The sequence below is a fragment of the Talpa europaea genome, assembly GCF_964194135.1.
Source record: "Talpa europaea genome assembly, chromosome: 10".
Classification (NCBI taxonomy): domain Eukaryota; kingdom Metazoa; phylum Chordata; class Mammalia; order Eulipotyphla; family Talpidae; genus Talpa; species Talpa europaea.
The window spans coordinates 44,928,529-44,952,883 of record NC_140077.1 but is presented as its reverse complement, the minus strand read 5'-3'; the positions used below and the strand labels follow the sequence as shown (position 1 = coordinate 44,952,883).

At 39.6% G+C, this 24,355-nt stretch overlaps 1 protein-coding gene across 2 annotated transcripts; it reads left to right on the top strand.

Moving 5' to 3' along the window:
- Nucleotides 1–1,172: 1,172 nt before the first annotated feature.
- Nucleotides 1,173–21,125, top strand: DDX21 (DExD-box helicase 21; the record flags this gene model as incomplete). 2 transcript variants are annotated; one of them, XM_084246288.1, is made up of 15 exons in its annotated part: nucleotides 1,173–1,263; nucleotides 3,134–3,604; nucleotides 5,167–5,242; nucleotides 6,270–6,448; nucleotides 8,139–8,256; nucleotides 9,160–9,345; nucleotides 10,423–10,568; nucleotides 11,287–11,436; nucleotides 11,808–11,969; nucleotides 13,425–13,544; nucleotides 15,290–15,363; nucleotides 16,638–16,797; nucleotides 17,220–17,354; nucleotides 20,271–20,315; nucleotides 20,886–21,125. In XM_084246288.1, the coding sequence occupies exons 1-15, from the start codon at nucleotides 1,177–1,179 to the stop codon at nucleotides 21,123–21,125; spliced, it is 2,349 nt and encodes a 782-aa protein (XP_084102414.1). In that variant the 5' UTR covers nucleotides 1,173–1,176. The 2 variants fall into 2 exon arrangements, with proteins under 2 accessions (XP_084102414.1, XP_084102415.1); XM_084246289.1 differs by lacking the exon at nucleotides 11,808–11,969.
- Nucleotides 21,126–24,355: the final 3,230 nt, after the last annotated feature.

Genomic DNA, 24,355 nt, shown 5'->3' with positions numbered 1-24,355 from the left:
CCATTGGGGTTAAGGGATTAAGTCTCAGCACTATGAAGCTATCGGCCAGCCACTACAGCACCTGCTGCAGCACGAGTTTTGTCCCTGGCCAGGGAGGTGACCCACATGGCGCAGCAGACCTCTCCTGTCTCGCCCTCTCTCCCACTGCACCCCTCATCAGTGTATTTCAATAAATCAGCATGTTGTGTTCCCCACTCACGTCTCTGGTGAATCTTCTCGTCCCTGCCCCCCTGCACTTCAGGTCTATACCTTGTATGCATAAATAAATATTTTAAAAAGTCACAGTGAACACTCGTCTATCTTCCACTAGTTTTTACAGAACTCCTTTTATAGAGACAAGGCTTGTGTATTGTCTGTTCCTGAATTCAAGTCATGTTTCCCACATGGTAAATGTTCAGTGATTATTTGACCAGTGCAGGCATTAATGACCAGATTTGAATGAATTCCAGTTCTTATCTAGGCTGGTGAGTCTGGGCTTCTTTCAGTGTCCACGTTTCCACAGGGCGATTAAGTGCGTATTTCGGGCCTCCCTGGTGGCGCAAGAGGTTAAGCATCGCACTATGAAGCAATCCGCAGCCTCTGCAGCACTAGTTCGATCCCCAGCCGGCCAGGGAGCAGCCCACATGGCGCGGCAGACCTCTCCTGTTTCGCCCGCTGCTTCCCTTAGCTCGTCTGCGTGTTCTGTTCCCCACTCTGCCTCTGGTGAATCCTCTCACTCCCCGCATCTCTGGCCTGTGCCCCAGCTCTTGTATACGTAAGTAAATCTTTTTAAAAAAAAAATACATATTTCACGCATCTGGACGTGAAAAGAAACTTGCAAATTCGAGCAATCTAAAACAAGGAATAAGTACCATTCAATAGCAACTATCTTCCTTTATCAGAGAGGGACTAGAGAGAATCTGAGCAGCATCTGCACGAGAATACAAAGTCATTTTTTCCAGTTCTCTCCTCCAGTCTACGGAGCCTTCTACAACAGTTTAGACACCGCAAACTCACTGGCCAGCTGGAGCCGCAGGTGCTTGGGACTACCACGTGGGACTCGGCAGCCCGGCACTTCCTGCTTCCGCAGGAAATACTGGGCTGCAGGAAATGACGACAGCTGGGTGGAGGTAGTTCTGTCTCTTCCTCTCCACGCGGTGGACGAGACCGGTCGGTCTGCACCGTTTGTGTCGAGTGATGCCCGGGAAACTCCTAAGCGACGCGGATTTGGAATCAGGCATGGCCATGGGAAAAGCGGAGAAGCCACGAAAGCAAAACGAGAAGGTGCTGCCCAGGGCCGGGGCGCCTGCGGCTGAGGGCGGCGGGTACGGGGGCTCGGGTCCGGGAGTGCGCGACGCGACCTGGCTGGTCCGGAGACCCGCGGGCGCCCAGCCTGGGGCGCCGGTGAGTGGTGCTCACCGCGGCGGGGTGGGGGGCGTGGGGGGTCCTTGCCTGCCCCACCGGCCGGCGCCGAAACGCGCCGGGAGCTCGAACGAGAGGCCGGAGCGGGTCGGAACTGGAGGGCCGGGGCCCCACGTGGTCCCGGAGCCCGGCGTCCCGCACCCGGCGCGCAGAGTTGAACGTTCCGGGTTAGGCCCTGAGTTGCTGGCGCGGCCGCTGCTCGGGGCGTGCGCGTGCGCGGAGGGGATTGCCGGGCGCGGCGAGGTAGAAACCCGGGTTTGCGTGAGGCCAGCGGGGCCGTGGCCTGTGCGCCCACGTGGGCGGCCCCTGCAGTCACAGTCCTTTTCACTACAGAAGGACCCTTTGGTTTCCGGTAAGGAGCCCTTAGAAGATGCAGTAGTTAGTAACTCAGTTCTTGTTCATGTGTATTGACTAGATATCCCATGGAAATGTAAAGACGTGTGTGGCTAACTGTACATTTTATTTTTTATATATGTCAGCAGTGTGCAGTAGCTTTGTTCCTTTAATAGCTGTCTGCCATGCTGTTACTTGCTTTGATAGTGTTTGTACACTTCATTTTCATTGCTTTTCAAATTTTCGTTTCATTTCAAATTTTTAATTTTTTTTTTTTTTTTGGATGGGGACCTCTTACAGTAGCATTATTTTGGCGTTCTATGGTGCCAAGGAACACAGACTTGTCTTCACAGATAGGGAGGAAGTGGTGCTGGTTTACCTGCTCTGCATCAGTTCAGTTAGTGTTTAAGATAGGAGATGCTCAGTGTGTAAGTTCGCAGGGATGTTAACAAACTCAGTTACATTCCAAGACACTATGGGTGTGGGAAATTCATTTATTTGGTGGACGCAAGGGGTGAAAGAACTGAAGGTTCTTGTGCATGAAGACAAGATTATTTTTTGGGCATCTGAAGGATTGTTATTTGAGGGAGAGAAACCTTCATCCATGATTTGAAAGCAGAGGCCAGACCTGAGGTTTCAGAAATACAGATTGAAGCTCAGTGTCATAATCTCCATAGTGAGGGAGTTGGCCTGTGTCTTTGCCCGAGAGGTTTTAAGCGGCTACAACACATTTCTAGTTGTTTTCAGTAATACTAGGTATTTCACTGATATGAAAAGGGGGAGAAATTCTACCCGAATTTTGGGTAGAAACATAGTTTTAATTTTGAGGTTTCACCCATTCCATTTCCTTGTAACTTGCAATTTTCCCATCCCTACACTTCCTCCCTCCCCTTTAAAATACACACGTTTGTGCAGAACACAGGGTGATTGTAGGTTTTTATAGCTCTGTTAGTTCATAAAGTGTATCTATATAAATATATTTGTGCTGGTAAGATAGGGCAGCTTTTATGAGTCCCTGTTTGACCTGTTGGGAAGTCTAACAGAAAGAAAAATCTTACCCATCTGTGAAGGGGAATCATGGCCTTCTACTCAATCAAAATTAAAGTGATTGCTTTCTGTAGTAGTATTTAGTTTAGAGCTTCTGGGAATGTCCCCTGAGCCATCCCAGTGTGAATTGAATAGTTAACAAGAGGTATTCTCTTCCAAGCTAAGGAAATTGATACATGCTTACCTGCAAGTAGCTACATGGTACTGAAAATCATGCTCATTGTTTTTTGCTTTTTTGCTAGGTGAAAGTGCAAATGTTAAAAATGGTCCACCATTCATTGTGTTCGTCATAATGTAATCTTGAAACAATCGAAAATTGATGTATTATACAAATTGTTTTTATTTTTTTTAGAGAGGTAGAAAAGAGAAGCCAAAATCTAATAAGACTGAAGAGGCAGCAGATAAAAAGGAAGAAACTATTTCCCCCAAAGCTAAAAAAGTTAAAAAGAAAACAGAACCTTCTGAGGTTGACATGAGTCCCCTTAAACCCCAAAAGGCAGTAAAGAAAGAGGAGCCTTCTCAGGAAGACATTATTTCTCCTAAAACCAAAAGTGTGAAAAAGAAAAAGGAGCCCCTTGAAAAGAATGTTGTTTCTCCTAAAGCCAAAAAGATGAAAAATGAGGAGATTTCTGAAGAAGAAATAGGTGCTCCTAAACCCAAGAAGATGAAGAAAGAAAAGGAAATGAATGGAGAAGTTGGGGAGAAAAATCCTAAAGTGAAGAATGGAGAAATTGGGGGGAAAAATCTCAAACTGAAGAATGGACTCTCTCATTCTGAACCTGACACAAACGCCAGCGAAGAAAGTAACAGTGAGTTAGAGCAGGTAAAGTTGCATCATAATATGTAGACTGTATCATTCTTTCTATTTCAAATAACTAGGTAATCATTCATATGCTATTTAATAATTAGAAAAAATTTGATGTGTTAGCACTTTGAGGGGTTGGGTCCCTTGTGCCGAAGGGTGAGACTTCATTTTAAAAAGGCAGTGTCTGAATGCCTCCTTTGCATATAAGCAGATGTGTTGCTAAGCTTCACAAAAGTCTTCACTCCTGGTTTGTTTATTAGCAAGTCAGAAATCACTAGGAGTGGGGATATATATATATATATATATATATATATATATATATATATATATTTTAAAGATTTATTTATGTATCCAAGAACTGGGGTACAAGCCAGAGGTGTGGGGGTTGAGAGGATCCACCAGAGACAGTTGGGAGCAGAACAGGCAGATTAACTAAAATACACTGCTGAGGGGAGCAGCGGGCGACACAGGAGATGTCTGCTGTGCCATGTGGGTCACCTCCCTGGTCGGGGATCGAACTCATGCTGCAGTGACTGTGGAGGATAGCTTCACAGTGCTGCGTCTTAAACCCTTGTGCCACCAGGGAGGCCCCAGAGTGGGGCTCTAGTTACACAGAAAGTTCTAGCTTCTGTCTGAGGGATTTCATCAATCATAATTAAGTAGAACCATTGAAAAAGTGTCTGATTGCCTAAATTTTCTTCTTTTGACCAGCATGATTGAATGCCCACTTGAAAGCTAATTCTGTTTCCTTTTAAGATACTCAATAATCAAAGAAAGTCCTAATTTTACTAAGTTATTTTGTTTTCTCTGTATGATGTGGTCAACATTTAGACACTTTTTCCCTGATATAAAAATACTTGATCTAGAGAATTTATAAAATGTAGAAATTTACCAAAAAGTATTTCAGTAGTCATTCAGTAAACAATAGGTACTTTTCAGGCACAGGATAACCTACTGTTGAATTTTGTTGTTTCTTTATATTAACTTTTATACATTCAACTGTTATTTTTTAATCAGATTAGGATGTACTATGTACAATTTTGCATCTTAACTTTTCTGTTTGTATACAAGCAATTTTCTGCACTTTCAAGTATTAAATATTTTTAATGGCTACATAATCCATCTCATATCTGTGTTTTGAAATCTAATTATTCCTTTGTTGGGCATTCAGCTTTTTTGTTGTCAAATAAAGTCACTGTATCCACTTTGTCATACATCTTTAGTTTTTTTGGATGAATGTGAGAGATGTTGCTATGGAAGAGGGTTAATGACCCATTTAACATTATTTTGTTAGTATGAAAAGACTCTGATACAGTTCTTAGTTGAGATTGAATCTGCCTCATTAGCCACATGTAGGATGTACACAGTATGTATGCAGTATATATTTGTTACACGTTTTTCTTTTGTTAGGACTTTCTAGATTATCATGATTTATTTCCTTTGTAGAGGATCTTGATTTTCACCTACCAAGGTTTTTGTGTGTTATGGGTTGATTGAGATGTTTTAGAATACAGAAGTCTTCTCTGTATTATCCTGTAGGAGCAGTTATTGATATCTTTCTGTGGCCCTTTACTTGATAGGAAGTACCTGTGGAGCAAAAAGAAGGAGCATTTTCTAATTTTCCCATATCTGAAGAGACTATTAAGCTTCTCAAAGGTAATATTCTTGGAAATACTGTATAACAGTAAAACTTTACTTGTAAGAACTGTGCTATTTTTGTTAGGACGAACTAGGACATGTTCTTATGGTATGACAATAGATGCATCCATATAATGAAATATTCCTGTAAGTTTAGCATGGCATTGTCCTAGTGACATAGCCTATGCTGTCTCTTAACCAATGGATTACTGTTTATTCAGTACAAGGTGTATATTCAGAAGTATAATGACTGACAGTGAAATTGAATTTTTGATGTCATGGTAATATTTTCTTTTTTATTCTCTATTACTTCTTTATTTATGTATGTATTTATTTATTTATTTATTTATTAATTAATTAATACAAGCACTGGGTACAGTCAGAAGCGCGGGAGGGTGAGAGAATTCACCAGAGCCAGAGCAGGGAGCAGAGCAGGCAGAAGGACCGAAGTACACTGCTGAGGGGAGCAGCGGGCGGCAGGAGAGGTCTGCACACCAGGTGGGACCCTCCTCCGGTGGCCAGGGAGCAGCCGGGGATCGAACCGGCGCTGCAGAGGCTGCGGGCAGCTTCGCAACCCAGCGCTCAACTGCTGCGCCACCGGGGAGGCCCTATTCTCTATTACTTCTTAAGCCATATTGAGGTTAATGTGATAATAGCCTGAGTCAGAACTCATTTTAGCAGTGTGCCTGTGAACAAACCTAGGTAGTCACAAATGCTCACAGAAGCTTGACAGGTGTTTTGAATCAGGTGTACCACATCTGATTCTGGACTGCAAAGCCCCTGATATGTGCAGTCTGTGAATAAGATTTCATGACAAGTGACTTAATCCTTAATATATACTATAATTTGGTGTTTTATATATTGTTATCATTTAGTTGAGAAAAATCTTCACTAGTAGAATATATTTAAACCTGACTTTGTAGATGTTGACCAGAAGTAAGATAGAATTCCTTAATTGTTCAGGACTTGAAGCTTGGGTACGCTTTAGTCCTGCCTGGTGTTTTATGAACTGCAACGTCAGGTAACATGGTTAATTTTTTCATAGCCCGTGGGGTGACCTACCTGTTTCCTATACAAGCAAAGACATTTCACCATGTCTACAGTGGGAAGGACTTAATTGCACAGGCACGGACAGGAACTGGGAAGACATTCTCCTTTGCCATCCCTTTGATTGAGAAACTTTTAGGAGAAGTGCAAGACCGGAAGAGAGGACGTGCCCCTCAGGTAACTATCTTAAGCACCTGTGACAATGGACTTCAGATCCACATAGGGAAAAAAGCCTTTTAGGCATTGTTTCCATGCTCTATTTTTTATTTGGTTCTCCTTAAAATTTTTTTTTAAATTCTAGTTCTTTATCTGAAGGTGACCAGGATAATTCTCTTAACTATTGGCCACAAACTATATGTGTAAATATTATCATCTGTCTCAATTTTGTGATCATTTATATTAATGTTCGTCTTGTACCTTCAAACTGTTATATGTCTCTGGGGCTCACTGCTTTGGTAGTTGTCTTTTGACTACTTTTGCATAGATGGGGAAACATTTTTAGAAAAGATGCATGAATAGAAGGGGAGGTTCCAAGAGGTGAAGCCCCCTTTTTGGAAGGGTACCCATTGGGCAATATCTGAAGAATCTGGCATTTGACAAACCTTATCCTCCCTAAAATGTCCATGTTGTCGACCTTGCCTGTGGGTTCTTACACTTGACTTTCTAGTCACACCTTGTTTACTGGCCCTCCCTTGTCCATTTTCCCTCTCATTAAATACAGCAATAAACAAATCAATAATTGTAATACCTGGAATAGTGCCTGGCACATATTAGATGATCAGATTGATTGATTAGGCACACATTAGATGATCAGATTGATTGATTGATTGATTGAATAGATTGATTAGGTGGTGGTTGCTCCTAAACCTCATTTGTTCTACGCTACCACTTCACCTGAGAATCTGTAGTAGTTTCTGTTGGTGTGTCCTCTTGGATCAAACTTAGACTGTTCTAGGATTCAAAGCCTCTCACCATTTTGTCCTTCCCTTATCTTTGTATTTCACAGTGACCATAGTGTAGAGGTTCAGACAGGATTTGGAGCCTAACTTAAGTCTGGGTTTTGCCTTTTAGGCCTTTTGGTTTTAGACTTTTGTCATGTGCTATTACAGGTATGACAAAGCAATTGTAGGTATTGTATTAGTCATCTTCTGGTACTTAGAAGGTTATATATTAAACATTTAGTAGAACCTGAGATAACACTAAAAGCTCAAATACTAACATTATCACCAGCAATGTCACTTCTTACTCAAGTAGTTTCTTTCCTGGAATGCTGTTTATTAATGGCTAGTAAGTAGTTCCATACAACTTTTCTTGGTCCCTCAGCTTGCTTCACTCAACCTCCTAGAGCACCATATATTTGGCCCCTGCTTCTGTTCTTTTTTTTTTTTTTTCCCTTAAAGGTTTATTTATTTATTTATACAAGCACTGGGTACATTCAGAAGCGCGGGAGGGTGAGGGAATTCACCAGAGCCAGAGCGGGGAACAGAACAGGCAGACTGACGAAATACACTGCTGAGGGGAGCAGCAGGCGCGGCAGGAGAGGTCTGTCGTGCCATGTGGAACCCTCTCCGGCAGCCGGGGATTGAACCGGCATTGCAGAAGCTGCAGGCAGCTTCGCAGCCCAGCACTTAACCCGCCACGCCACTAGGGGAGGCCCCTGCTTCTGTTCTTATTGGTAAGGATCACTTGCTTTTCTTGAGACTTGTCAGGAGCTATATAGTATTCTCACATACAATACAGTGCAAAGTATATAATAGATGGTTTGAAAGTACTGGTGGGCTGATTTGAACCTCCTAATGAATTTCAAATTTGTTAAGAAACAAATTGCATAATGTGTTCAATTTAATTATTAATTCATTTTTTTCAGGTACTGGTTCTTGCACCCACAAGGGAGTTGGCAAATCAAGTAAGCAGAGACTTTAGTGACATCACAAAAAAGTTGGCAGTGGCTTGTTTTTATGGCGGAACTCCCTATGGAGGTCAAAGTAAGTAAATCCAAAATAGAGAGGGAGGGGAAATGGTATCCATTATCGAATGTCCTGATTGTATTTCATCTGTTCTGTCATCTGGTTTAGTCATTTATGGTGGTTTTCCTCTGTCAAGGACCTAGACTCTGCCTCTCTTGGCATCCCTGCTTTCTTGCTATAGGAAATCTTTCCCCAAGGGCCACATGTTTCTTCCCAGGCATAGTATTACATTACTTTGCAGTTCAAGACCTTTAAGCTTTATTATGCAGATCAACATAGGAAGGGATTTAAGACATTAACAGTGTTTTAGCGTTGGCACACAAGGCATGTGATTATTTCCAGCTGTGGTGGAAATAATTGCTTTTTTTTTCCCCTGCACTTTAGTCACTCATGTATAAAGTAGGGTTAGTAAATTGATCTGCAGGTATGTTGTGGGGAATTAATTAGATAATGTAAGGTAAGTAGTGTGATTCCCAGATTGTAATAGCAGCTCACCAAAAAACTGCATTATTGCCTTATTTACCTCAGTTATATTGAACTCCACTTTTCTAAACACTTCTATACCTTGGGATGCTTACCCTTTTATCTCATTCTCTGTTAAAAGAAAGTTACTATTTCTGTAAGATTCTGATTCTCATTCGTCTATGAAACCTTGACACTTTCCACCAGCCAAGGAGTCACTTCTTTCTTGGTGCTACCATCACTCCATTTGTGCATCTCTCTGTTATGTCATAAAATACACTTGATTATCACTTGTTAAGTGTTTCCGCCACTAGATTAAGTGGTGGCTTTTCACTTCAGTATATTGCACATTTCTTGGTATTTGTAGTTAATATGTATTTTAGAATAAAAAATATAATTGGTACCCCAGCTGTTAAAATGGACTAATAACCCAGCGTGTTTTATTGGTGTCCTTTATAGTTGAGCGCATGCGGAATGGAATTGATATCTTGGTTGGGACACCAGGTCGTATCAAAGACCATCTGCAGAATGGCAAGCTGGATCTCACCAAACTTAAGCATGTTGTCCTGGATGAAGTTGACCAGATGTTGGATATGGGGTTTGCTGATCAAGTGGAAGAGATTTTATGTGTGGCGTATAAAAAAGGTAAACTCCAAATTCAGGGAACTGATAAAAGGGAGTATAAAATGGGTGATGATTTACTGGCCTTCTGTAAGTTAAGGGGAGGTGGCTTATTTTGTTTAGAACTTGAATTAAGGGAAGGAAAAAAAACATGATTTATTGTTTGACTACAATGGGGAAAATTTGGGGAAGTAAAAGAAGAAAATTCATATTCTGCTACCTTGGTGTACTTGGCTTTTGGGTTTTTGGCCTTTTTCTTGCTGTCTTTGTGCTATTGTGTGTGTGTGTGTGTGTGTGTGTTAATTATAATCTCACTGTACATCTACAAGTTTGGCTTAATACTCCATGCTAATAACTCCATCTGTATAACTTAATTTTTACATAAAAGAAATTTCTATCCTTACATTTTTATGCAGATAGTTTTCTTCTCATCTTATTACTTGGAATTCTTCAGAATAGATTGCCAGAAGTGAAATTACTGAGTTGAGAAGTGTAAACAGTTCATGAACCCTCTATATATGTTGTCAGGTTGCTCTCTGAAAGGGTTCTACCAGCTGACACTACCATTTGAACATCCAATAAATAGTATTTGACAAGCAGACCAAAAATTAAAAATCAGGGTTGGAAAACTTTTAATACCTGACCTCAAAGAATGAATAGACTGGAATTCTAAACTCTAAATACTGAGGAAATACTAGAGAGTATAGATGAGTGTAGTCTGCCCTTGTGCTTGTTATCAGTTATTTGCTTAGTGATCTAAACTGGTTGGTTACTGGGCTGGATAAATTGTTTTCCAGTTGGTAGGTCTTATAATGGACAGCTTTCCCTCATGGTACATAAAGACCAGTGGTCACGAAGCAAAATAAGTTTAAAATGCTTTCACTATTTCCAGAATTCTTTTCATAACTTATTTCAGCAACATTTCTTTGTCTGCTGGGAACCTCTGCGTATTTCACTTTTGTGTTCTCAATGCCTGGCTTCACTTCACATGGTTGCTGTAGAATGTTGATGGAGCCTGGAAGAATTGAGTGAGATAGAATACTGTGTGGTCTCGGTTGGGTTATTCATGCTGACTTTTTCTTCTCCCCACCCCTCCCAAAGATTCAGAAGACAATCCCCAAACGTTGCTTTTTTCTGCAACTTGCCCTCATTGGGTTTATAATGTTGCTAAGAAATATATGAAAACTACATATGAACAGGTGGACCTGATTGGTAAAAAGACTCAGAAAGCGGCAATAACTGTGGAGGTAAATGATTCATTTAGTTGCTGGCATTAGTAATGAATTGTGTATCATTTTTTTCTTTTCCCTTTTGGAAAGTATTAAGACTGGCAAATATAAACTCCTTTTTGGATGGATGCTAGATCCATGTAAAAAATAAAGATAAATTTCTGTAAGAGTGGTATAGGTTATGTGTTTTCTTAATTTTATCTTCTGGTAGCCTGATTTCAGAATCTTTGGGATCTAAATCAGTGTGAATTATGTCACAGCAGAAAGAAATTATGCCTGGATTTTAAACCCTAGAGGGCAGCAGAGAAATCTAGTGTTTGTGTTGAGTATATTTTCATCTTAGCGTTTGGTACCTAGACGAATTATTTTCACCCAAGGAATGGACCTGTACAGGAACTGACCAAAACTGGTTGCATTTTTAAATGGACAAAAGGATAGAACATATAGAATATTTTCTCCTGTCAGTTATTTGTTTTCCTGTAGGAATCTAGGCAGTGACATTTTTTTCCTTACATTTCCCTGACTAAGTCAGAAAATACATAAAGAAGCCAAATGCTCTTTGGAGAAAGGGGAAAAACTTTCTGCTTTAATGATTTACTTGTTTTCTCTAAACAGTGGTGGCAGTGGTCTGTTCTTATCAGGCTTAAACATTTGCTTCCAAATCTAAAACTATTAGGATTGTGCCTATGATTGGTTCCAGTGAGACTTTATTAATCTTTTTTTTCTCTTTCATAAGCATCTGGCTATCAAGTGCCACTGGACTCAAAGGGCAGCAGTTATTGGGGACGTGATTCGAGTGTATAGTGGTTTTAATGGACGCACTATTGTCTTCAGTGAAACCAAGAAGGAAGCGCAGGAATTGTCACAGAATACATCCATAAAGCAGGTTGGTCCTTTTCCCTTCGTTTTTGGAAGAAGTATCTTTCAGCTAATAGAATTTACATGTTAGACCTAATCTGCCAGTCTCATCTCATAGATGAGGGAAGGTTGCTCAACCCCAGGGTTATACTGACAAAGTAGATCCTGGTCACTCTTATCTGGTATTCTTTATCTTGTAAGTATTATTGGATACAGTTTAATGATTAGGGATTGGAAGTAATTTTGAGGCTTATCTATTCAAAGCACATGTTAACCTTTTTGTATTATTTTCAGCAGCAGTGTCACCAAAATAATGAATCTTTTAGTGGTCTTATTGGTGAGTTTAAAAGTACTTTATGTTGGATCTGGTGTTCTTAGGCCAGTTTATTTCTTTGACAGGATGCCCAATCGTTACATGGAGACATTCCACAGAAGCAAAGAGAAATCACCCTGAAAGGTTTTAGAAATGGTAATTTTGGTGTTTTGGTTGCAACCAATGTTGCTGCACGTGGATTAGATATCCCTGAGGTTGACCTGGTTATACAGAGTTCTCCACCAAAGGTAAGTATTTCATACTTTTATTTTGTTGTTTCCTTTGGATACTAAAGCAAATTGGAAGTTGTATTGGTTATGTTCATTTAATTGGTAATAGCTAATCCTTGGTGCTAGGGATGCTAAGAGTGATTTTTAAGATGAGCCTGCCATGAAGCTCTTCCCTCAGAACTCACAAGTGAGTGGAAATGTGGTCAGTGTCCAGAAGTTACAAAAATGGTTTCTGGATAGAGGAGAGTCCTGGGGGCTTCATAGAGGTAGTACAATTTTGAACCCGACTTTGAAGATGGGTAGAACTTAGATGGTATAGGATAGGTAAACTCATGAGCTAGAGGGGGAAAAGGTCTGTACTTAACAATTTCTGTGGTTAAAACTGCTTGGTGAAGGAACCTTTCAGGAAGAACCCCGCAGCATAGTTCATATGTTATGGACAGTTCTTCAGGCAAATTAAAGTTGGTCTGAATGGAGCTTGTTTCCATTATTTTAAGAGACCCCTTAACTTTCTCCCCCAGTACTGAATTCCCCAGGATTAAAGACTGTTTACAGTGTTAGGAAAAATACTTGATTACTGTGAAGTCACCAATTCTTAATAAAGGAAGTCCCATAAGTGTGACATAAACATTGTTTAAATGAGCCTGGGTGGCTAGTGCTGTGTGGTATGATGGCCATAGCCTTGTGAATTGCAGCTTCTCTGATATGACATGTGTGCTGTAAGTGTAACATACACGTGGGATTTATAAAAAAAAAATTTTTATTATGCACACTGGATTTTGAAGACTTGAATGTAAGGTACCTCTGATAATTTGTTTTATATGGATAGTTGACTGAAATGATAACTTGGGTATATTGAGTTAAAATAGGTTATTCAATTCACTTTTTTTAGCTGGTTCTTAGGAAATTGGAGGTTGAAATTATATATAGCTCTATTAGAAATCAAAATATATAGATAATGCTTTCTGCAGTTCCCCCCCCCATCATTCTAGAAGTTTTTAAAAATTATCTTAGCTTTTATTTTTTTTAAAAGATATATTTTTATTTATTTATGCATACAAGATCAGGGATCTAAGCCAGAGGTGTGGGGGTGAAACGATTCATCAGAGACAGTGGGGAGCACAATAGGTAGATCTACTGAAATACACTGCTGAGGGGAGTAGCTGGCGGTGAGTTAGGAGAGATCTGCTGCACCATGTGGGTTAGCTCCTTGGCCAGGGATCAAGCTTGCGCTGCTGTGGCTAGCGATAGCTTGATAGCGCTGAGACTTAACCCTTTGTGCCACCAGGGAGGTCTTATCTTAGCTTTCAAATTTAAATTTAAGTTCTAAAGATAAATTAAGTTCTAAAGATAAATTGAAATGCTAAGGCACATACCTTGTGTGTGTGACCCTCTCATTTGGCCTCTTCATAGACTACTGGGGTCTTGTCTCTTTTGTCCCACTGTGTCATTCTTGTATTTTTACTTTAATAGGATGTGGAGTCTTACATTCATCGTTCTGGGCGAACAGGGAGAGCTGGAAGAACAGGTGTTTGCATCTGTTTTTATCAGAACAAAGAAGAATATCAGTTAACACAAGTGGAGCAAAAAGCGGTAAAACAATTTTCTTAGCCATTAACAGATACTGAGTTCAGAACTACTCTTTAGTTTTTGTTTTTCATGTTTTTGTTTTTGTTTTAAGATTTATTTTATTTAATTATGCATGCAAGAGCTGGGATGTAGGCCAGAGGTGCAGGGGGTGGAGGGATTCACCAGAGACAGAGCAGGGAGCAGAACAGGCAGAGCTACTGAAATACACTTCTGAGGGGAGCAGGGGGCAAGATAGGAGAGTTCTGCTGCGCCATGTGGGTAGCTCCCTGGCTGGGGATTGAACTCATGCTGCAGTGGCTGCTGATAACTTGATAGTGCTGAGACTTACTCTTTGTGCCACCAGGGAGGCCCCCAGTCTTTAATTTTTGAAATCAGTTTTTATTTACTTTTATTTCTATGATGTGGCCATGAGTAAAAAAGCTTGTTTGTTAGAGACATGTTATTTTATATATTGTCTTATGACATAAAACCCAAACCTTTGCATTTGAAAGCAGTGGGTTTGTTTTTTTTTTTTTTTTTCCATATTTACAGTTGCAATGAGTGTTTTAGGCTTGAAAGGTAGTGTTTTTATTCATTCATTCATTCATTCATTTATTTATACAAGTACTGGGTACAGTCAGAAGCGTGGGAGGGTGAGAGAATTCACCAGAGCCAGAGGGGAGAGCAGAGCAGGCAGACTGATGAAGTACACTGCTGAGGGAAGCAGTGGGCAGCAGGAGAGGTCTGCGCGCCATGTGGGACCCTCGCCCTGTGGGCGGGGATTGAACCGGTGCTGCAGGGATCGAACCAGTGCTGCAGAGGCTGCGGGCAGCTTCGCAACCCAGCCCTCAACCGCTGCGCCACCGCCACCGGGGAGGCCCTTGAAAGTTAGTTTTCAAAGAATGTAAATGAACACACCAGAAATATTCTAAGCATGGATTAAGAGGTTATCAGAAGTGTTCAAAAACCAAAAGGACACCAGTAGGTCAAAAGGATAAATTTGAAAATAGGAGGGAAGAAACTAAATTTCCTTACAGAATTATTTTGTAAGGAAATTCTTATGTAGATAAGAGTTCCTCCCATGAGAGGTAGAGGTCATTCTCCCTCTCCTCTTGACTGGGTAGCACTTAATGACTTGCTTGCAAAGAACAGCAGAGGGTGGGGTGTGGTCAAGTCTTTATAGTGTGGATAACAGAAGAGTGCTACCTGCCAGTAATTGTGGTAAACATCAATGATGAGCCCCTGATAAAATATTGTGAGATGGCACTCATTGCTGGTCTTTCCCCCCCAAACCCATAACTCCCTTGTAAACATTTGACAACATCAGGCATCCTCAAGTTAAGGGACATTCTACAGAATACTTGACCTGGCACTCCTTAGAGTTACCAAGATCGTGAAAAAGAAAAGTAGAAACTGTCACAGATCACATGAAAATAAGAAGACATGATGATGATTTGTAGTGTGGATTGGATATTGGAACAAGAGAAGGATATTAGAAATTCAAACTAGTGATACTCGAATGAATTTGAGCTCAGTTTATAATAATGTAACAATGCTGTTTTTTTGGTTGCAGGAAAGTATATACTCAAGTACTAACAATAGGAAGTCTTGGTGCATGGTATACAGGAAATCTAAAATACTCTTAAGTGAAGAGTTTTATCTTTTAAATATATAACACATTTGGTAAATGTAAAACAATTAGGAATTACTAATCTCAGTGGAAACAATAGATGGCCACATTGTACATAAACTGGTTCATTTTCTTGCAGGGAATTAAATTTAAACGAATAGGTGTTCCTTCTGCAACTGAGATAATAAAAGCTTCCAGCAAAGATGCCATCAGGTATGTTTCTTCCCACTGCTGTGGTCTGTTCTAAAACTTGTCCTATATACTGCACATTTTTGTGGAGTAATTAGATTTGGCCTCCTAAATTTTATTTTCTTAATTAATTTTAACAATTCATAACCTGCTCCTTATAAAAATGGACTGCTGAAGTGAAATTTTACAAAGTAAAAATGCTCATTTCTGCTCATCAAAAGCAGACACTGCTAATAGTTTGGTTTGTCTCCAGCATTTCAAGAAACTATTGTAGATAATGGTGTGGGTACTTCCCATCTGGAGATTGATTAGGTAGGAACACAGCTTATATTCCCAGTCTTTGTTGAACCAGTCACCAACCTCATAGGAATGAGAGTAGATTACTTCTTTAAGTTACATTATTCAGATGTTGAGGATTAGATTGTTAGTGGAGTTGCTAATGGCATTGAGAGCAAGACAACTATTTATTGTGTGGGGTTGCCCTACAAATTGTTTAGCAGCTGTTCAGCATCCATGGCTTTGCAGTATACTCCTGGGAATGAGTGGAGTTGGCATTGTGATATTTCAGCATATCTCCTTGTGGTGAGCTACATCCCCTGCTAGAGGCATCAGTGAGTCAGCATTATTTTCAGAGTGCTTTCTGCAACATAATAATAATTATAAATAGGTGAAATGGAGTGAGCAGGGTCCATGATCAAAGGACATGCTGGATATTAGCATATTAGTAGTTCAGGAAAGTTCTGCAAACGAATTTAGTTTGGAACTTAAAAAATTTATTTTGGTATGATTTGAAGTATCCTGGAAACAGGATTTCCTGACACCAGTTAAGGAAATTTGGGTTTAGATGCCCAGCAAGGAGGAAAAAGACAAAGATGCTGATTCTCAAAGTAATGCGATGCTGTTATAAAACTGTTCAGTACTCAGTATCATGACTTGTAATGGCAGTATGGCCTTTCATTGTATGTGTTTTGTGGTTTATTTAACCCTGTTGATGTACATTTTAAAATTCTTTACCTCATCCACACTGTTACACTGGTGAACACCTTAATATTTGTTTTATTAATTCCCTGGGATAAGACTTTGGGTTTTTTGGTTTTATGGTTAAAATAGAATTAAGTACAAAGGAATGGATTTGTTACTACAGAAAAGTAATGACTGTGTATGCTGTATCAAAATGATGTTCGATACTTGAAAGATTTTGATTTGAAAGTTACTGATCTATCTTGAGATACCGTTGTCTTGAAAATGAAGCCTGTTTCTGTCCTTTCTCCTAACAAATATATTTAACCAAACTGTAGGCTTTTGGATTCTGTGCCTCCCACTGCAATTAGTCACTTCAAGCAGTCAGCTGAGAAACTGATAGAGGAGAAGGGTGCTGTGGAAGCGTTGGCAGCAGCACTGGCACATATTTCCGGTGCCACATCCGTGGACCAGCGCTCCTTGATCAACTCAGAGGCGGTATGGATCCCTGTCAAATTTATGACACGTAAAAATTTAGAGTTTGAGCAGAATTGAAGGGGTTCAATTTAATCTTCCAAGTTTTAACTTCTGTGTGAAGGTAGATATAGTTAAACAAGTCCATAGAGACAGAATAGATTACTAGCTGCCAGTGGTTTGGTAGACAGGGTAATGACTGCTAATGGGCATGTGGTTTCTTTTGGGGATTAATGTTTTGGAATTTGAGAAGGTGGCAATGAGTACATACTTTGTGAATGTACTCAAAAGCCCTAAATTAAATACTTTAAAGTGGTGACTTGTATGTAATGGGAGAAGGGTGCATATTTTTAGGAAGTTTTACAGAAATAGTTGAGAAACAAGGCAAGTATTTATCAATTTAGGTTTGGTTTTGAGACTTTCTACTTTTATTCCTCTTCCATAAGGGCTTTGTGACCATGGTCTTGCGGTGTTCAATTGAAATGCCAAACATTAGTTATGCGTGGAAAGAACTTAAAGAGCAACTGGGTGAGGATATTGATTCCAAAGTGAAAGGAATGGTCTTTCTCAAAGGAAAGCAGGTAAGGCTGGGACTTCTGCTGTGACTGTGCTTTGATTTAGAAGCTCTACGTGGGCGGGAAACCATAGTGTGGTGGTTTTTCCCAGTTTTGTGGGGATGCTGCCTCTTTTCACTCTCTACACTCTTGCCTGGGCAGTAGTATCTGTGATCCTCCATTTCCAGTTAGTTACTAACAACTGCCCATCTGTATCTCCAGCCTGAACTGTCTGCACACAACACCAGACTTGAAGATCCAACTGTGTCTTTGACATTTCCACCCAGATGGAGCTTCTTAACAACTTAAACCAAATTTATTCAAAATTTTGTTCATAATCTCCTAATTGAAATTTAAGATTGAAATCTTGCTTACCAAACCTGGTGTTCTTTTTCTGAGTCCTGTTTCAGTGGCATAGACAAATGTAGTAATTCTCAAACATTTGGATTCATTACCCCTTTACATTCTTAACATATGTTGGGGGTCCCAAGAAGCTTATGTTTATTTATAGGTATGGTTAATCTATTGTTATTTATAGTACTAGAAATTAAAACTATAATTCAAAAAGGGGCCTCCTTGGTGGCACAGGGGGTTAAATCTCAGCACTATCAAACTATCACCAACCACTGCAGCGTGAGTTTGATCCCCAACCAGGTAGCTAACCTCCATGGCATAGCAGACTTCTCCTGGCTCACCTGCTTTTCCCCTCAGCAGTGTATTTCAGTCAGTCTGTCTGTTCTGCTCCACTCCCCACTCTGTCTCTGATGAATCCTCTCTCTCATACACACACACCTCTGGCCTACACCCCAGCTCTTACATGCATAAAATAAATGACCTAAATTAAAAAAAAAAAACTATAACTCAAAAACATAAATAGCATATCCCATTACAGGGATATCATTAAGTGTAATTTAGCATCCTGGAAATTCCACTGTACCCTTAGGAGAGAAAGTGTGAAAAGGATGGAGAACATCTTAGTAGTATTGTTAGAATTTTGAAAATAATTTTGACTTTGGGAACCCCTGAAAGATCTTAGGGTGCTAGGGTTTCATGGGATATGCTTTTTTTTTTTAAACTTTGAAGTGCACTTTTTTTTTTTTTTTTTTTTTTTATACAAGCACTGGGTACATAGTCAGAAGCTCGGGAGGGTGAGAGAATTCACCAGAGCCAGAGCGGAGAATAGAGCAGGCAGACTGATAAAGTACACTGCTGAGGGGAGCAGCGGGCGGTAGGAGAGGTCCGCGCGCCATGTGGGACCCTCGCCCGGCGGCCAGGCCATCAAACCGGCGCTGCAGAGGCTGCGGGCAGTTTTGCAACCCAGTGCTCAACCGCTGCGCCACCGGGTAGCCCCCTTTCATGGGATATGCTTAGTGAACCACTGGCCTAGTGAACCAAATCAGGTTTCTCTCAGCTCATTGCATATCTGACCATGTTATTTACTTCCTTAAGCAACTACACAGATAAAGTCCCAACTTTCTTGTGAAGGATAAGATCATTCATGAGTTGATACCCCCTTGACCAACTTATTCTCTGCATCCTCTCCAGCAATGCCAAGTACATCATGCTTTCTTTCATTTTAATTGCATGCTCAGCCCACTCTTTGTAATACTATTTTTCCTTCTGTCATAAAGGGGTATCCTTTATGACATGACTTAATCTTAAATCTCCCTCTGAAACTTTCTGTGACCTTATAGCAGAGTTGGGGACATCTTTATCTGTATTTGAGATTTCTTAGGACATATCTTTATTTTGTGCTTGCTTATTAACTGAGCCTTTCAAGAATACTGTCAGTTTCCCAAGGGCAAAAACTGTGTTGTGTTATCACTACACTCTTAATGAGTGCTTGGTATTAAATATTTAGTTAAGGGACTCCCCAGTGGTGTAGCAGTTGAGCGCTGGGTTGCGAAGCTGCCCGCAGCCTCTGCAGCTCTGGTTCAATCCCCAGCCGCCGGGCGAGGGTCCCACATGGCGCACAGACCTCTCCTGCTGCCCACTGCTCCCCTCAGCAGTGTATTTCGTCAGTCTGCCTGCTCTGTTCCCCGCTCTGGCTCTGGTGAATTCTCTCACCCTCCCACGCTTCTGACTGTACCCAGTGCTTGTATAAATAAATAAATAAATCTTGGGGGGGGGGAGAAATACTACATCATTACAAAATAAATAAATAAATATTTAGTTAAATATGTAAATGAAGATTCTTACAAATGGCAAAACCCACCAATAAATGATACTACTTGATGGATTTTGGGTAGTTGTTGGATAGAGGGGTGTTCCTCATATAATGTTGCAGTTAAGACACTGAGGGGAAAAGAATTTTCTGTGTCGGTGGCAGGGGTGTTTTATATTTGCAGAGATCTAGAAGCAGGAGGACTTACTTAATCAGAGATGATGGCACTGCTTATTATCAAACTTAGCTTCCTGTACAGTAACTTTTTAAACTATCATAGGAGACTGGGTTATGACAACCTGGAAAGTCAACAATAGATGATTACTTCTTATTCTTCTTTTAGTTTGACCACTCTGAATATTTGATACTCTTTCCGAGGGAAAGCAGTGTATGTGTCATGGTTTTAAAAATCTGTCCTTACCATCTGTAGGGCCCTAGCAACTCAGTCTCTAAGCCTGTTTTCTCAGCTATAAAATACATCTAATAACTACTTGAGAATTAGTACAGTGTGATAGCCAGAAATGATCTCTAGTCAGGTCTAAGTCATTTTGAGTTTTTTTTTTATTTTTGAAGTCCATTGCTTTTTGCTCTTGTGCTTTTGGAGAGTATAATGTGCGTTTAAAGTTCATCTAAGATGCACTTGGTCTAAAGTGCTTCTTAAATTAATAACTGGCCTTGTTTCAACATAATCTCTGGTCTTTAGGAGTATCACTTAATGTGCATTTTGTAACACTTATCAAAGTCCAAATTAACTAACTTATATTTGCTCATTTTTCTAGGGTGTTTGTTTTGATGTCCCTACTGCAACAGTAACACAAGTACAGGTATTCTTTTTTCTTACATATTTGAAGTAAACATACCTAATTGTAAAATATTCGTTATTGACAGGACAGAAATAGAACATCTCTACCACCTTTACTAGGATTCAGTTAAAGATTAAATTCTAGTGTTTTTTCCTAGATTTTTTAATCCGATATTTTTCTTGTTTGACCTGTATTCCTTTGTGAGAAGTGGTGACTAACGTCCAAGTTTCCCCTCTGTATATGTTATACAGGATTTTCATAGACATTTTTAATTGCTATGTCTTTATTCAGTACCACTATGAAAAATGTGTGTAGTGTATTTACATGTTTTATTACCTTTGATCAGTGTGGATACGTTATAGTAGTTGAATTGAATAAATGATATGGGTACTTCTCATAGTGAAACCATTTTACTGCACTTCAGTGATTCTGATTTTTGGGCCATGCGGGTTAGTATAATTTTGGACCAAGTCTGAGCAATTGAGTTATTGTGGTTTTTCTTTAGGGGAAAGACAATAGTGTCTTTCTTGTGGCTTTTTAAATCATTCAATAAAAATCAAGGCAGGTTAAAAAAAAAACATTTTTCAACAGGAAAAATGGCATGATTCAAGGCGTTGGCAGCTCTCTGTGGCTACGGAGCAACCAGAGCTGGAAGGACCACGGGAAGGATATCGAGGCTTTAGGGGACAGCGGGATGGCAATCGAGGTTTCAGAGGACGGGACGGAAACAGAAACCGAGGCTTCAGAGGACAGCGATCAGGAGGTGGCAATAGAAACAACAGATTTCAAAACAAAGGCCAGAAGAGGAGTTTTAATAAAGCATTCGGTTAGTAATTTGAAATAGAGACTTTATATGGCAAACGTGGAACTGAATATTTTTTCATACAAAGGTTAAAAAATGAAAGACATACTGTGTTTCTTCCTAACCACTTGCCCAGTCCCCATCTCTTCCAAAAAGACAGATTTCATCTAAATTATTTCATCTCATCATTATCACTTGGAACTCTAATGCTACATCTATATCAAGTATCCCTTTTGACAGGGGTATATGAATTCATTACATTTTTATGCTAATGTATTGTCTAGAGTACAAGATAAAAATCAAGCACGAATCTTCCTGTACTTTGTAAGTTGATTTGTCTTTATACTTAAAAGTCTCTTAATAGTGTCCTCCCCTGAATACCTATGGGGAATGCAACAGTCTCTGGAGAAACACTGTGAGCGATCAAGACTTTGTTCTTTAATTGGCATTCCTTGGCCACCTGCCTAACAACGATTCATATGGTCCTGAGTTGTCTGAAAATTAATACTGAGCAATTTTTGAAACAAGATTTTAAACTTAACTGGGATGTAATATAGTTTATGCCAGCATATGTCCTACTAGGAGGATGGTGATACATTTGATTGACGTAATACAGGTTAGCCATTTTAAGTGCATTTTATTATTTTTAGCTTCTAATAAGGTGAGTCAGGCTTCAGTGAATTCATAGATTTTACATGTATATATATATATGTATCTATATGTATGCATACACACGCACGCATGCATGTTTTAATAGAAAGCAAGCATCTGTTAGGAATTCCAGAACTATAAGATGGCCCAAGTAAGGAGACTGGATAAGTGATGCTTGGTAAAAATGTATTCCACTTCCTATTGGAAGATTAACATTTACCAAGGAGGAGTTAAGGTAGTAGGGGACACAGATTTGCATTGCTTAAGAGTGTGTCAAAACTTACTGAAAATATTTTTTGCATGTGAGGAGAAAAAACATTGTTGAGAGCAAAGAGAAGAACAAATGAAGATGACAATAAAGCATTTGCTTGATGGTGAAAATGTAATGCATTGTTCTAAAGGTTAACTTCTAATGAGCACACTGGTTTTTTATAGGTAGAAGGATCTATTAGATTGTTACTCCATTGAAAGCTTTAGCTGCTTCCTTTTAAGACAAGCTCTACATGGTTGTTTTTTTTAAGTTGTTACTTTGAGGAAACTGAAGAACTTACTACAGGCCTTGACTAGATAACTTCTCTGATTTCTCAAATATTTCTCTGGGAAACTTTTCTCCATGGTGCAGGAGCTTAAGAGTAGTGTTGTCTTCTCGCCTTAATTCCTAGAATTTCTGTAATGAGAATCTCAGGGAATAAATTTTGATAGGAGAAGTTAAAATACATGGCCTATATTGTATTCATTTAATTATTTCAAACTAACGTCTTTCTTTACCTTGGTTTCCCTTTACTCAGATGGGCCTTTGTATATCTTCCTCCTACTTAATCACTGTGTAGTTTGGGGCTCAAATAGCTGACTCAACTCTTGATTCTTTTTCTGTTTGTACTTCAGTTCTATCCTTGAATACTGACTGGAGTGTATCTCTGTTCTCAGAAATTCTCTTGATTTTTATTTTTTGACCTCGTCACTTTTATCACTTTTTCTCTTCATGGCTTCCTGTCAAGCCACAGGGATTTAGGAGAGGTGTTTGGTGACAGTCAACATTTGTGTCTTGTGGATTAGATTCTGGATTTGCTCAAGTACTGAGCATAGAATAGTAACAACCAAAACATCTCAAGATTTGAATAGGAATGGGTGCCCCATTAAGAAGAATAAAAGGATACATCCTTTGGGAAGGAACTGCTAAAACTTTGATGTGGAATAGCCTAAATAAAAATCAGGCATAAATCAAGAGTAAGGGGGAAGATTAAAAGGAATTCTGCTTTATGCAATTTAATTCTATGGAAAACATGGCTGTTGGAATAAGTGAAGCTAAAGATTCTCCTGAATCCCAGAATTCAAACAATATATGTAAATATATAATTCAGCTACCACTTGGTCTAAATGGTCTTGTTGGGCTAAACCTGGGAATTGTTACCATTTTTACTCTTTTCTACAGAGAAAGTATTTTCCAATTTATGTATCAACTCAATTAACTTTTAAAATACAACCCATTTTTATGTTGGAGCTATATGTGCAGCCGTTTTATTTACAGTTGTACATAAAATGTTTTTACTGTAAAATTGAGTTAATGTATAAAATAATGCTTTATGCCATAATAAAGATATTAGTACTTACTATTTATGTTTTTGGTGGCCTTTTTCCTAATATTAAGAAAAGCATCTTAAAATGACAAATAATGGGTACAAAATTCCAAACACTGAGGAAGAAACAAGCAAGTAGTAATCACCCCCATATCTAGATGTGAGCTGCTGTTCCAGGAATCATTCTGTTTTATGAATTGCTTTTTTTCTCAACATGTGCACATCTTTCTGTAAATACAAATCTCTATTTTTTTAAAAGATTTATTTATTTATTTATACGTGCACTGGGTACAGTCAAAAGTGCGGGAGGGTGAGAGAATTCACCAGAGCCAGAGCGGGAAACAGAACAGGCAGAGTGACGAAGTACACTGCTGAGGGGAGCAGTGGGTGGCAGGAGAGGTCTGCACGCCACGTGGGACCCTCGCTGGTGGCTGGGGATCGAACTGGCGCTACAGAGGCTGTGGGCAGCCCTGCAACCCAGCGCTCAACTGCTGCGCCACCGGGGAGGCCCAATACAAATCTCTCTTTTTGATGACTCATACCTCATAGAATGGGTGTGCCATTAAATATTTAACCAGGACTTCAGATGGCTTCTATAGGTTATTTGTAATTTTTCACTGTCAGAAAACAACCCAGAAATGAATATCCTTTTATAAATCTTTACCTACTTGCCTGTAACTCTAGAATAAATTTCCTAAAAGTAGAATTGCAGGTCAAAGTGAATGTATTTTAAATTTTAGTGCAAGCTGCTTGCCAAAGCAATGCCAGTTACATTCCCAGCTTATAATGCATCAGGATCTTTTTTTCTGCTGTTCTTTTCCCCAGTACCACACACTGAGTTTTGATTTGACCTTTATCAGTTTCTTAGCTGCAAGATAATTGTTTTGTTTTTATTTACATGTTTTAATTGAGTGAGAATATCACATTTATTGGCTGCTTGCATTTAGAAAAATTATACATCTGTCTTATTTGGGGTCTGTATCTCCTATTGATGAGTTCTTTGTTTATTAGTAACATTGTCATGTAGCAAA